General features: G+C 39.8%; 1 protein-coding gene across 3 annotated transcripts in view; it reads right to left on the bottom strand.

Moving 5' to 3' along the window:
* Nucleotides 1–4,176: 4,176 nt before the first annotated feature.
* LOC136678003 (potassium channel subfamily T member 1-like) overlaps nucleotides 4,177–15,707 on the bottom strand; it is a 101,492-nt gene continuing 89,961 nt past the window's right edge. The window contains exons 28-33 of one of the 3 annotated variants that reach the window (XM_066655749.1): nucleotides 13,953–14,081; nucleotides 13,732–13,752; nucleotides 12,735–13,032; nucleotides 11,790–11,852; nucleotides 7,652–7,736; nucleotides 4,177–6,588 (exon numbers count right to left, since the gene is read on the bottom strand). In XM_066655749.1, the coding sequence (XP_066511846.1) occupies nucleotides 6,471–6,588; nucleotides 7,652–7,736; nucleotides 11,790–11,852; nucleotides 12,735–13,032; nucleotides 13,732–13,752; nucleotides 13,953–14,081 (714 nt within the window). In that variant the 3' untranslated portion in view covers nucleotides 4,177–6,470. The remainder of the gene's footprint in view (nucleotides 6,589–7,651; nucleotides 7,737–11,789; nucleotides 11,853–12,734; nucleotides 13,033–13,731; nucleotides 13,753–13,952; nucleotides 14,082–15,707) is intronic. The other 2 variants (XM_066655750.1, XM_066655751.1) reach the window with 2 other exon arrangements.

Genomic DNA, 15,707 nt, shown 5'->3' with positions numbered 1-15,707 from the left:
TTAAGACGGGTGCCATTAAGACCCTTCCAGAGGGTACTGACCTGGCCGCCTACAGCAATACAGTGGAAAAAGCAGTGGGCCCAACACCAGCAGGTCCTCAGTGTCTTCCCTAGGATAATTTTTGTCACTGGAAGCCAGCATCAAACGGATACCTTTCCAGTCATTACCTCTAAAGTCAGCCCAGAAAATGAGATTAACACACTAGGAAGTAGCCTCTCTTCAGCCAGGCCAGAAAAGACTTCACAAGACAGTTGCTGTGAAGAAATGGTACACAAATCACAGAGAGAAGTCACAGATATTAAGAGTGTGGAGTCACTGAAGGAAATGTGTGAGTCAGCCATTCATTCTTACATCCAAAACTTGCCCATCTCAGCTCAGGAGTATGCACAGTCTGGCGGTATCAGTCAGAACTCTCAGTTGAGGAGTAAGGTGCTTTCTGATTGGGTTCATAGCAAGCCACGGTGTGAGGAGAAGCACAGTGAAGAATCAGTGACTCCATGTGAAGACAATGAGAATGTGAAAAGAAGCAACAAGGCAAAAGCAACAAACCAAATTCTGACAAGTGACCTACGTGAGTCTGAGATGCAGTGGAGGAAAAGACAAAGGGTAGAAGGAAAGAAGTCACGACGAGGAAGACGCAGGAATCAGTCTGGTTCTGGCTCAAAGGTGCCCTCTTCTGGAGGTTCACCTACTGATGACCACCTGCTGGTAGATAATGAATATGCCTTCATAGATCTTCTGCATGAAGTGGTGGAGAACCATGGGCGCTGGACTCGGGAGCGGTGGAGGCAAAGCCAAATGAACAAGCAAAAACTTAAACCACCAGGAAAGAGTAATTAGATGTGCCTTCCTAAAGAAGCAATACAGCTATTTACATTGATTAGTGTTTTGTATTTAACCGATAAAAACAGAAATTCAGAGAGGGAAAACATTATGGAACCGATATGTCTTATGCATTTGTGAATTGTTATTAAATATGGCATCACGTTATTCTTTTATAGTGAATGCTTTGTTAGTCTTAATTATAATTGTTAATGTAAACATACAATAACCGAATAGTTTAAAATGTGTTTTGACAAATGTTTATATTTTAGTCATTCATACTTTTTCATTTTTAGTGATTTGTATGTGTATATTACTAAATTCATACCCTTTTATTGTATTGCTCACTCTTTCTGGTCATAGCACTGATAATGTTGTAGCGTATACATGTCACAGTGAGAGCCAGACCAAAGTACAACCCCCACCATATCAGCTTTTGTAAGTGTTTCAACAGACTCTACCAGGTAGACAATGAGAGGTATTCTCCTGTATTCAAGAGGCCAAAGTGTTTATTGCACAGATTCATCAAAACATACTTTTTCATGTAAAAAAACTCATTATTGTTCTTTGCTGTCAAAAATAAATTTGACATGTATCGCAACATCTTTGTAATGTATATTCAGTTTTACATCTTATTTTACAAGCTCTGCTACATAAGGTTTTTATGGATTACAGGTTAACCATCCTCTGGTCAGTCGCTGTAGGGAAAGTGTAAACAGGGCCTGAAAGCTGAGTTTAAGGATTTCTTCAGCACCACAACACACTGATGTGATACTGAATGATTACAGGATACAAAAGATAAATGGTCAAGAGCTCTCGTGTTCTTATGATGGCTGATCTATAGTGACATTTCCTCTGTCCATTCTGGATCACTAACTCTTTTATGATCGCTGGACAGAAACTGCGATAGAAGTCAGAAAGAGTGATAGAAGTAAGTCTCCAAACACAAGCAGCTACAAAAAACCCACCAGAAATAGAAGCTCGATTTGTCGCTAGTCGTTTTTAACAAAGAAAATGCCGCTAAGAGGTTTAAGAAAGTCTCCGGTTCAACTCAGAACAGAATGAAAACGTAATGCTCCCTCGGATCTTTACACCAAAGGATCGCTGATTTGCTCATTTCGCTGTCAATCAAAAAGGGATTCAGCCTCAGAGATCATCCAATCATCATGCAGAAGCTGAGCATCTGGGCCAGCCGAGGCCAGCCCACTGCCCCATAGACCCCCAGAGACGCTTAGTGTCCGATGGGCGGGACAAAGCCCAGCATTTATCCAATGACTCGTCTCGTTTCGCTGCACTTCGCTGCTTCGCTATTGAACTCTGGACACTCAGCGTCCAGACTGTTTAAAGCACCGTGAGGCTTTGATTGAGAGGAAAGCCGCGTCTTTACCAGTGATAAGAAGCTGATTCTGAACAAAAGTTGAGCGCGTTGTAGTGCATATTTATTCAATGACATGTACACACAACAGTATATATTTTATCACTTATTTTCTGACATTTTAGGGGAAGCTGAGCTTCCCTTGCAGTCTTAGAGCAATCGCCTCTGATATGTATGTATGTATGAGATCAGAGGTGTCAAGTAACGAAGTATAAATACTTTGTTACCTTACTTAAGTAGAAATTTTGGTTATTTTACTTTACTGGAGTAAGTATTTTTCAGCCGACTTTTTACTTCTACTCCTTACATTTTCACACAAATATCTGTGCTTTCTACTACATTTTACATTTTAAAAATGGCCTCGTTACTCCTATTAAAAAAAAAAACATGTCACGTCACACTCCAGCAAGGACATGGCAGACTTATGTAGTCTAGTGTAGAACTCCTTGTGTATGGAAGCAAATCTGTCTCATCAGATTCTGAAATACCAACTTTGAATTTAAGTCTTCAGATTTCCACCTCTGAATATAGTTGCTCTTGAATGGAACTCGTGAATTTTCAAGAACACGTTTTCACTGTTATTATTCAAGGTTAATAAATTCAGATAAAAAATTCTAACAATATATTTTAAAGTAGCTCAAATTCGACATTATCTGTAACCGCTTATCCAATTTAGGGTCGCGGGGGGTCCAGAGCCTACCTGGAATCATCGGGCGCAAGGCGGGAATACACCCTGGAGGGGGCGCGAGTCCTTCACAGGGCAACACACACACACACATTCACGGACACTTTTGAGTCGCCAATCCACCTGCAACGTGTGTTTTTGGATTGTTTGGACTGTGGGAGGAAACCCACGCGGACACAGGGAGAACACACCAACTCAGACAGTCACCCGGAGCGGGAATCGAACCCACAACCTCCAGGCCCCTGGAGCTGTGTGACTGCGACACTACCTGCAGCGCCGCTAGATGGCGAAATACGAACACAACTTCCATACCCTGGAAAAACTACACGTTTAGCTTCCTTCCGCGGATATTATCTCTTTATTTTCAAAGTGTCTCAAAAATAATTTCAGTGCAAAAAAAATCAGTGCCACAAATTCAAAGGTGGTAATATTTCAAAATCTGATGAGACAGATTTGCTTCCATACTTGTGGACCTACAACAGCTTTAAGTGGCAATATTCTGGTCTGCTGAACATAATTCCATAGGCAAGTGAAACGTGTAGTCTCACCTTCATTTATGAACTTCAAGCATGACATTTAATACAGCAGAAGTCTTAGATAGTCTGAGCTTTTGGTTTGAGAAATATAATACTAATCTCAATCTGTTACAATCCTTAAAGGCAACTACTCATATTTTCCACTCCATGAAACGCATGTTAATACTCAGATATATGGTCCTTTAATAGATTTGATATTACTAAAACACATTCATTTCAATGGACAAATATGCAGCTGAAACAGGTCGCCTAGGGCATCCCAAAATTTTAATTTCAACATTAACATTTTTATATAACATTATAGTCATTAGGGCATTTAGAAAATTTATTTTTGGGGAGGTGGGGTAGTGCACTTTAGGCCCCTGTGGCATGGCCTATGATTTTGGCATTTGTTTTCCTTACATTACTTTTATACTTTAAGTAGTTTTTACTTGAGTAAAAAGGTTAAGTTGATACTTCAACTTCTATAGAAGTCTTTTAAACCCCTAGCATCTACACTTCTACCTGAGTAATGAATGTGAATCCTCTTGACACCTTTGTATGAGATTCACTATAACTATGTATAAAATTTTATTTATATATAATGTTATAGTTTTAGTGAATCTTCTTCTAAATTTTAACCCACTGAAGCAAAATCAAAATGTGAAAGTCTTTTCACTTTACCTCTGCTCCAGGTACAACATATTCAAACCTAGTTGCGCAGCTGTTAACAATGAAAAACCACACGTTCTGGCTGCATGCAGCATTTATTGAATCATTCATACATACTGGAAGTACACAGACTTCATATAAGAAATTGTACAAAAATGGATCAGTTCCTCTTTACAATGCACCTTTCTGCACAATAAAACAGGAGCCAGCAAATGTAAACATGGGCCTCTTATAGGTTTGGCAATAATAAGGACATGCATGGTCCGTTTGTCTTCTACCTCTATTGAAATGCTCACATAACTCTACGTAATCTGGCAAAGGTCCACTTTGTTGGAAGTGGTCAGTGGTTTGGCAATGGAACAGAACATGGAACTTTTAAAAAGTTAGTCAGTAGGCTAGATTAACATGCACAATATGCAGATCCTTTACGAATGAGAGCAGAGCTTAAGAAACTGCATCAAATCAACAGTCCACCCAATGATTTTACTTTGACTCAAGGTTGTCAGCATGAGCAAGACAATTGAGGTAACGGTAGACGAGACGAGTTAACCATCCTCTGGTCAGTCGCTGTAGGGAAAGTGTGTAAACAGGGGTTTAAGGATTTCTTCAGCACCACAAAACACTGATGTGATACTGAATGATTACAGGATACAAAAGATAAATGGTCAAGAGCTCTCGTGTTCTTATGATGGCTGATCTATAGTGACATTTCCTCTGTCCATTCTGGATCACTAACTCTTTGTATGATCATTCCTCCTGCCAGCTCTGCTCTGTTCCCTGGATGACCTGAGATGCACAACCAGGTAACTATGACTCAACCGACTGGTGTCCAATCAATGGAGGATCCCCATGGACTTGGCTTTCTGTTCAGGGTGAACTAATGCAGAGGTCAATAGTCTTTGGGGAGAGTTACGACAAGCCTGTAAACTAACATCCTACAACTAGGTGTCTGAAAAATTACATAAATATATATTAGTCATTATTAGACTCCTTCATGAAGTGCTTGTTACAAAAAACGTTTTGCAGTTCTGACATCTGTTATTAAAAATTCCCCTGAAAAGTCACAAAACTATTCAACTAAACTATCTTCCTTTCTGTGTTTCACCTTCCCCACCGCTCTTTAAAATCACATGCAACATGTAGGAAATGGTAGACTGTGGTAAAAAAGGAAAAAGAAAATGCTTATAATGTAATCTTCTCTGACGTGTACACTACTCTCTCCTCTTTATGTAGTTTAGGGTTAAAGGGTCATGCTGTACTAGGCTACCCTGCCAGAACCAGCAGAGCATAGTGCAAAACATCTGACAGATCCTAGACATGTTCTGAACTGGGGGAAAAAAAAAGTTTCAAAACCTTAATACGTGATAAAACCCATCTTGTACCCATCAGGAGGCCGGAGCTAAGTATATTACAAAAAAGGAAGCAAAATCTGGAGTGATTATCTGTAATCTCTGATTTCAGTGCTTGTGTAAGCTCTTTATAAACATTCTGTTTTATCAAACATGACGATGTATGCCGTTTCCTGTTAGCAGCCCTTCTGTAGGATCTCCGTGACAGTACTTTCCGCCCTGTCGTTATGTGCAATCCATCTTCACAAGTCACAAATCGTTGTGTGGTGGAAGGGAAGGTTTTCATACAAACAATAACAACTCAATCTTTATAAAGGTGATTAGTGGTGTGAGTTAACAATGTGATGATAAAAGATCCCAGCTGGATCGATAATCTAAAATGTGATATATTTAATACTAAAAAAGGTAAAAGTTGATACTGATTCTTTTCATAATTTAACACTTGATAATAATTAAAGACGTCTGATTTTCACTGGAGTTTGGGCAGTTCTAAAGGCTTGTGCTTCAAGGACAAAACAATACAACATAACTCTATGAATATTGCAGAACCAGTGAGCATGTAAACAGTTATGTACCTACATGTATGTACAAAATGGATCGATCATTAGTACTGGGACTGTAGAATGTCTTTTTTTGAAATCGTCTTCTGTCCCCCTCATCAGTGCGTATGCCACTCTCTGACTGGCAGGGTTATGATCCCTTTCTGTTTGATACAAAGCCCAGTGAAAGTGCGTTTGGTCCACAACAACTCCACGTTTCAACCCACCTCTTGAATCATTTGAAGTAATAATAAAAATAAAAAAGTCCAGTAACCACATCCCATTCGGCTCTGGCGTGCCTACAGCTTCCAAACAATGGGTCGTAAATGAATATTTATCTTAAATGTCGATGTTGCGAGTGTTGAAGTAGCTGCGGCCCTGTAGCTTCAGAGCGCAGTGTGTTTGGATGGGTGTAATGTGGTGGTGGGTGGGTTGTTTAGCCTGGGGTCAGGAGGCACTCTTCATGCTCCCGGGCTGAAGCAGCCTGCAGGACATACAGCTGAACCCCAGCACTCAGAGATGCGTCTCTCCTCGTGTCTCTGCACCATAGTCCTGCCTCAGCCGGGCACCTGCCTGACCCACGGGGAGGTCTTCAGGCACATGGGCCAAGGGGTCAGAACGGATGATGTACCTGAAAGAGAGAACAGTCATAATGCCCCGTATGTTTCTAAAGGATACGGAGTCTTCCGGGTTTACCCTATAAACAAAGCCTCATGCTCCGGTCTAGTTCCCAGTGTGGCCTTCCACTGGGAATATTAATATTTCCTCTTCTTCAAACACACTACTCTTGGCCAGTTCTGAATTCTGCTGATTAAGTTCAGAACTTGACCTTGTAACCACATTCATATTGGGTTAGTTCTTCAGAGAGACGGCTGTAATATAAACGACTTGCCTCCTCTGTGATAAAATTTGGGTGCTTTCGAAAACCATTTAACTTACTGCTTTTTCCTGCTGAACCTAGATAATGCTGTCCCAGGTGAAGTCAAGAGAACATTTAACACCTCCAACAAGTAACTGCTTCAGTAATTCTTCCATCTTCATATTGTTTCACTTCTCTGGAAATACGTCTTGGGTGTTTCTATGGAAACACGCAGTAATACGCTGCACAGCAGTGCCCAGACTCCTATTTTATCCCATGAGAGGTGAGATCTGCCTGTTAAAATGCAGGGATTTGGATTTGGGCAGGACCAAATACATCAGATAACAGCTGAAATAGAGTAGATAATTCAGCAGAACAGTTCTCGGAGGACACGGGGGGAAACACAGATATGGTTGATTCAGAAGGAAATAAACTTACAGAGGAACAACTGCAAAAGAGAGAATTACCCCAGGAGCCCATGGAAAGTTTTCATTTTAATTATTCAACAAAGTCTACCATCTGAAAAGTCAAATATTTGCAAAGTTGTGCAATTTCTATCTACAATAAAGGAGGCCTCTTGGTTTCAGCATCTTATCCTCGGCAGAGTGGACATTTTCAACATTTTGACAAACCTGCTTTTAATAACCATTTTATCAGTTCATCCTCATCAGGGTCATGGAGCGCACATAAAAATCACTGGGCACAAGGCTTGAATACACACTGGACAGGGTACCAGTCGAGTGCAGTGCATGATCATTACATTAAAACGAGTAATTCAGGACAGAGGGTGTGCTAGATTTAGTTATAAACATAATATGTTTCGGCGGAAGCTTACACAATATCATTGAGCTCAAGAATGGTGTCTGGAGGAGGGTTGATGAGCACATAGGACAGTGTGTTCTGATGATCATTCATTTCATCTGCAAAGGAGAGAAAAGAAGCTCTGTTAGTGTTCGAGAGACCAGTAGGCTTGTCAAATATAATAAATAATGAGCACTATAAAAAACGTTTGTATTATTAACACTTTAAAATAAGTACTGTCTTTGTGGTATATATATATTTGAGTAATAAAAAAAAGATTAAAATCCAATAAAAGGCTTAATAAAAGTACGAAGGTTTAGCTTCTCCTGAGAGAGCAGGTCTAGATAGAGACTAAGTCTGAAACTAGACTAATACAGTGTGTATTAATTGTGAATCCCAGTACCAGTTCAATTCATTTATCCATGCTCTGCCTCAAATGTGTTCTTTCATAGGAACTGCTTTCAGTTCAGACAAAACTAAACTGAACATTGACAAATTCAGCATTCACTCTAATTTAAACCAAGCTGTAGCTAAATAAACTTTTTCAAATATGTGTACAACATACACAGCATTAAAGCACTATAACACCAAAAGATCGCTGCTATACTGAATATCAGCACGGCTGGGATTCAGAAACACTGGTGTAAGCACAATCCCACGTGTACTCAACAGTAATAAACTATTATAATAGATTACAATTTTTTAATGTCATTTGGATCCGCCCAAGCAAGTTGTTCCAAAATGACGGACTAGAACACCAACACACACACTAGCTTGTTACTTTGTGTAGGTCTATGTTACAATGTAATTTTACCTGTATAATGATGTAAACACTCACAAAGCCAAAGGTGATGTCTTTACAATGCGCTCTTATGTGATATTACAGGGTGAGCCATTGATATGGATACATCTTAATAAAATGGGAATGGTTGGTGATATTAACTTCCTGTTTGTTGCACATTAGTATATGGGAGGGGGAAAACTTTTCAAGATGGGTGGTGACCATGGTGGCCATTTTGAAGTCGGCCATTTTGGATCCAACTTTTGTTTTTTCAATGGGAAGAGGGTCATGTGACACATCAAACTCATTGGGAATTTCACAAGAAAAACAAGGGTTAACAAAATAAGTTTAAAAACAAGTTTATTAATCTTAATGCTAAAATTGGCTATTCAGTCTATAAACGTCTACATTTGGACATTTACTCTCAAAACCAAGCTATACGTTAAACTGCTTGTAGGGGAACTTTGTCAATGTTCTGTTAAGCTTTGTAAAAACAGTGGCTTCAACAAAACACCTGTGTGCAGAGCCGAGAAAGAACAATGTAATCAAAGGCTAACATGTTTGACTGTGTGGAAAAGCAGAGTGAGGCTGTACTGGATTGACCGACTGGGTTTCTGGGCCAGCGCTGTGTGTTTTACCTGTGTGTGAATGACTGAGCAGTGTGATGCTGGGCAGAGGGGATGGGGGGGCTCAAGCTTGGGGACAAAGTGCCTCTGCTCGCCAAAACCCACCTGTTTGAGCCACTTACAAGGTCAGGCCGGGTGAAAGAGAGAAAAGGGCTGACCGTTACTGACCGCACACGGCTGCATTTACGGACGCCCATGCAGCTGCAAGCGCTTCCCATGCGCCCAAGCATGCAGACGTATCTGCGGCCACCCATCGATCCACACACATCCACCGATCCACTCATCCATCCGCCCTTCATTCACCCATACACCTGCCCTTTGCATCACTGGCATTCCAAAAGACCACCTCACGCATGTTGCCAGGTTGCCATGCCAAGACACGCAGCCTCCAAGTAGACATACATGAAGACTGACAAACAGATAGAGGCATGCTCAGAGCATCTTTCAGACCCACCAAGCCAAAGCTCGACCAATCAGAGTGAAGCAAAATACATTAGTAGTGTGGGATTGAACTGAGCGCAAGAAAAAAAAACAGTACTGAAGTATTTACAGCGAGGGGAAATAAGTCATCAGACACTTCCATTTTTGTTAATTCATGTATATCCAGCACAAACGTACACATCTAATGTCTTCTGATTTAGTACTAAAGGTGATCAATGAAAGTATGTATTCATGAGCATGAATAAAGAATTCAGACGCCACAAAGGACCAGCAGCAGTACTTTGTTTGCAGTTACAGAGAGATCTAGAAGTTATTTTTTGCACCCATATTCTTTGCGATGCTAGTCAGATTTGCTGATCTGAGAAACTGGGAAATTTTATCTTGAGTGGTCAAGTTTTTACAGCGGTGCTTGAAAGTTTATGAACCCATTTGAATTTCCTAGATTTTGACTTAAATTTGACCCAATACCCAATTAGAGTGGGTCATTTTTTTTTATTGGGGAAATAGATATTATCATGATTTTCCCACCCTCATCCCATGGCAATGTCTTTTACAATAATCTTTGTTCATGCTTATGAAAACATTCATTCATTCATTATCTGTAACCCTTATCCAGTTCAGGGTCGCAGTGGGTCCAGAGCCTACCTGGAATCATTGGGCGCAAGGCGGGAATACACCCCGGAGGGAGCGCCAGTCCTTCACAGGGCAACACAGTCACACACATTCGGACACTTTTGAGTCGCCAATCCACCTACCAATGTGTGTTTTTGGACTGTGGGAGGGAAACCGGAGCACCCGGAGGAAACCCACACAGACACAGGGAGAACACACCAACTCCTCACAGTCAGTCACCCGGAGCAGGAATCGAACCCACAACCTCCAGGTCCCTGGAGCTGTGTGACTGCGACACTACCTGCTACGCCACCGTGCCACCCCTAATTTTTAATTAAGTTTTCATGGTTGTTGTAGCTCCTTTTCCTCTGCTCCCATAAATCAACTGATCCACATAGGCAGCTGGGCACAGGATTTACACTAGAAACCTTTTCTAACTCAACCCTCCCATTCCACCTGTTTGGCACCATCCTGCCACCGTCCTGCTTTATATTCATAAATAAAAAAGACATTATCCGTTTAAACAAAAACAGAAACAAAAGTGTCTGAATTCTCATTTCTTCTTGCTGTTTGTTAAAATACTGTGTAACCAGTGTCCCAGCGGTTTCCTTTAAAATGAAATAAAAGCGGACGGAAAAGTATGTGGTTGTGTAAAGTAAAACTAGGCTGCTCCAAACAGAACCACCCTCCACCCCAACACACGCAAAATGCTTTCTACTCCACTCTGTCCAAAATATCCTGGAAACCAAAGCCCTTAGACATGTCATATCATCATCATCATCATCATCAGGTGCCTAAAACTGGGCATGTACCTGTTGTACCCTCTGTCATGTATGTACCCTCTTCAGGTAGTACCATACAGAGGAGAAAAACACAACTACATCACTAGTCTTAAGAGGGAAAAGTGGGCAAAAATGGACAGCATCATTATGGACTGTGAGCAGTCACCTGACTGACTTTTATATTCTTTAAAAAAAAGGGCAGAAAAAAACCTGTTCTCATTTGTGTGTGGTAAATAATTAAATATGATATTAAATGATATGATATTTTATTAAATAAAATATGTAGCATGGTGGTTGAGTCCTTTGGGAACCAAAGTTGTCTTTCGTATTGTAAAAGCAAATGTATTTACCTAAGTGTAATAGTACTGAAGAACTGACATACAGCAGCATACTCAAACAAAGTACATTATTTCAAGGAAACTTTTGCTAAAGCTCTTTGAGCTGAGATGGTGCCATAACCACTGAGAGAACCACCGAAAATAACTTTTTAAAAAGTAATGAAACCATATACTGGGCAGTGTTTGTTTTGGTATGCTGTCTGTATGTGAATACATGAAACAAGGTAGGTAAAGACTTCCACCATTTTTCAATATAATGTCTATAACTTACAGTCACACAGAAGACAAAAACCCTTTTACTGTGATCGCACCTCCTCAAGATCGATGTACACCAGTACAATGTGGTTACTATAGCCCCCCATCAGCAGTTTTGTTTTATTAAAACAGATATCTTTGCTCATACATAACATATGTATATGTATTTGACACATATTGAAATATGGTGGAGCATGTCTTTAATTATATACACGTTCATAAAACTGTCTTGTTCAACAATGGAATGCATTTCATTGAACTAAAACCAGCTGTGCTGATTACTGATAATGTAATGGGATTACGTGTCAACAGGCAGTGTGAGGTTTTGTTGTATTACCTTGCAAATATCCTAGATTTACTCGGTTCATCACATCACTCGCGGTTAAATTAGCTACGTCCTCTACAGCACAAGGGGGAAAGAAGCAAAGTAGAAAAAGAAAAGAGAAAAAGCCAGGTGTCAAGCAAGGCGAGGCGAGCAGCAGAGTAGTTATCATGCACAAAAAATCAAATGAAGCCACAAATTCCCTGCTTTAGTGGAATACCTATTTGACTTTCTGACAATAACACATTCTCACATTCTGTATTCCAGCTCATTTGGGCTTTCACTTCACAAAAACACAGCAGGGTGTTATCTTCATTATTTCATCAGTTTGTTTTTTATGAACGTAAAGGGTGAGGTTAATGAAACTAAACAATGCTGAAAATGAAAAGAAAATGAAGCTTAAGGTGATGCGAGGAAGACTGAAGAAGTCAGGGGTCAAACTGAAATTTAGGTGGAAATATAATGTCACACAAGTTTTATTAACACACAGATACTTTGAGAGATGTAAGCGACAATGACATGCATTTTATGAATTGTATTTGGTCATTAAAATGAGGATTCTTTTTTATATTAATGAGATAAAATAGCCCTTGTTTTATAAAATGGAATAATGTATGGAAGAGTATAACGAAGTGAATTAATTAACAAACATATACAAATATTTCTCTCCTATTTTAAAGAACAGGTTGGATACAGAAATTATGCACTTCATTTTGCAGAAATTTCAGACTCAGACCCAGAGTGTTTTAAGGCATTTTGATGAAGAAAATCAACTTTTCATATGATCTGCGGTGTTCAATCTTTGGCAAACAACATGTTCACTCATGAAAGAGGTCAATAAATGTTCATATGACATATGTGAGAATAAAAAAGTGCACAAAACATCAACAGACAGTGTTCAAAACTTTAGGTTTGTATCTTTTTGTTTCTAAGTTGCAGGGTTTTTAAAAGTAAACTCACCGTAACCGATGGTGGGCAGACCCAGGTGCTTCATGCGGTTCTTGACCAGCTCTGAGAGCTCCTGTCTCTCAGAGCGTCTGTAGAGGTTAAGGCGCTGCTGGTTGATGCGCTCTGCTCGGCTGGGAGGCTTTGTGTTTTTGCGGCTCAGACGCCGAGCCCACTGCATGCTCTTTTTCCGCAGGAGCGGATGCTCCGACTGATCACTGCCAGTCGAGTTCCTGTGGGCGGTTTTCTCTTTCCAAGATTCCCTCCGATCCCGTGCCTCTTCGCACTCCTCCACGTTGACGGACACCTGAGACTGTTGCCATGGCAACAGGGATCAACGGTTAATTACTGTGATGCTGAGTGTGGTAGAGAAGCCAAGAAACAACAATGAATTTGATGCATTGGAAATTATAGCTTTATGTTCCCAGACCTGAACTGCAAGTTCTCCATGATAAAGTCTGGATATATTAACTCTTTCAACTGAGGCACTCTCCTTAACTGCTCTTAAGATTTGTAACTACTAGCTATTCATGTGTCAGCTCTAGAGACAGTAGCCTAAGCCTTATATTCAGAGACTCTTAATTTCAATACAGCACATTTCTAGCACTGAATAACATTAACTTTACCCAGCTTTTAATGTAGTGATGCATTGCTCTGATAATCTTTCTAATTAGCCTACTTCATTCTGAATTAGACACTTATTTTTACTTTAACAGGATAATGTGTTGAGTCTCTATCACATTAAAATATGATATAAAAAAGGCAAAAAAACAAACAAAAAAAAACTGTATTTAGCATGCCAATGCTAATGCACTGCAAAGAGCTATATCTATTGTCCTCTCTTTTCTTTTGGATATCTTTTCCTGTTATCCACACATGACCACGTAGGTTACAGTTGTATGAGACTGTTTGCTGCAGCTTTAATGAGAAAAGCACAGGTAGCTTACTAGTACAAGTCAGGAAATGAGGGTGATTTTTTTTTTTTTTGTGGGTGAAAATGGCATTTTCTTACCTGTCTGTAAATTTCCTTGAACTGAGATGGACAAAATGAATAAAATGAGACAGTAGGAATGATTAGATTTGGAAGGACTACACAAAGCAGCAGGAAAGTAATGAGACAAAAAGCAGTTTGGACAAAGCAGCCTTTAACTACTGAGCTATTTTCAGCCAAGTAATCACAAAAAGCACTGTTAGCATGTTAGCACTCAGAGAGAAAAGGGAATACTGTTTTACCTCTGACGATGAGAACATATGGGACTCTGTGCGATAAAGGCCAATTGGGATTTCTGCACTGGATGAACAGAGTTTCTGGAAAAGTCTTCCATAGGTCCGGATCCACAGGTCCTCTTCTGTTACCTTCATCTGTTCAGAGTCACAAAGCTTTATTAGTTTATCGTGCAGGTAACAAAATATTCTTTTAAAGCAATTCTTTGTGGAGTTACTCTTATGTCAATGCTGAAGTCTGACAAATAATCAGATTTATACTTTTCCCAAACACCCCAAATGTAATCAGTTAGCCATGTATAATGAAAACTTAAGTTTTGCAGTGGAGATACAAGGCTAATGTAAGCAACAGGAAACTGAAAAATATAAACAGATTTACACTTATCAAACTTTCTAACATTTTTTCTTTAAGTTGAAAAATCATTAAAAACAACCATGCCTAGTTTCATATATATATATATATGGTGACCAGACGTCCTCTTTTACCCGGACTTTTTTAGACTTAAAAAAACGTCCGGGCGGAATTTCAGAAACGTCCGGGATGTTGTTTTTCTAGAGCTTACATAGAATTTCGAGAAGTTTCGTTCACAAACTAGTCCCGCCCTCCCCTACTCCGTTTGGTTCGCTTTAGTGAGACGTGTCCTCTTTTTTACCATCTCAGATCTGGTATATACACACACACACACACACACACACTTATTATAATATAGATTCATAGTTTAAAATATAATAACTTTTATGACTCCTTCTGTTTTTGTCCATCTTGGTGAGTTAAATGTCGTAATTAACTAGTTAAGGAATGTATATATTTGTTTTTATATATTTGAGCTTTAAGCAGTTTGTAATGGGCCTTGTGCTATTCCAAATGAGACCACTAGAGGTCTCAATGAAACCTTTGTATTTTTTGGTTTGTGGCAAGAAGAAAAATATTGCTGATGATCTTTTGGTAAGCATAATGTTCTATGCTCAAATGTACTTTGTACCTGTTGAAGGTCTTTGGACTGATTTTGCATCTGGGCCTATGGATGCACTCTCAAAACTGCAGCCTTTATTTCAACCTGTGCTTCATGGGGATGAATCTTTTGACTTCTAATAAGTAAGAGCAATTTAGAACATTGCACAATGCAGAGATTTTAGTTGCTTTAATGGGCTCTAGTGTTATCGTTTAGGGCTCTTGCGTTGGTTTTTAATTAGTTAATTAAACACTGAGGGCATGTTTTGGCTTTTTTCAAGATGTTGGTGTTCGCTCTACTAGTAGCTAACTTGTTGCTAATATTGTTAATATAGTCATAGCCCAGTACCCAGAGAAATTAGCATTCCTCAAACTAATGTTCACTTAAAATGGAGTCAGAAACGTAAGAGACATATGATATTTCTGGCTTGGAAATCAATTGCAAGGGTTTCTCATAGTATCAAGCTGAGAATGTTCTTACCCGGGTAGCAATGAATGTTTGGTCCAAATGTGGCACATTGGCAATTCTCTTATAGCCCACATTTGGCCTTGAGTGTCAGTGTAGATTCAGGGTGAGTCTGACTACCTCGACTCGGCCAGAGGTCTACCTTATTTGGGCAGATGTCAGGTTGTGTTGTGGAACAAATCTGGGCCACACACCACATTCTGTAAGCCAAGTCCTGCTCTGCTTGTGACATTTCCTCACATCTGGCACACACATTATTTGCCAGTGCCATAGCTGAGCTTTAAGTGCCAATGGTGAGACAGATTTGGCCCAAATGCATCTACTACCCTGCCCCTGAACATTTTAA

The sequence above is a fragment of the Hoplias malabaricus genome, chromosome Y (assembly GCF_029633855.1).
Source record: "Hoplias malabaricus isolate fHopMal1 chromosome Y, fHopMal1.hap1, whole genome shotgun sequence".
In the NCBI taxonomy this organism is placed as follows: domain Eukaryota; kingdom Metazoa; phylum Chordata; class Actinopteri; order Characiformes; family Erythrinidae; genus Hoplias; species Hoplias malabaricus.
This window is presented reverse-complemented; position numbering and strand designations above follow the sequence as displayed.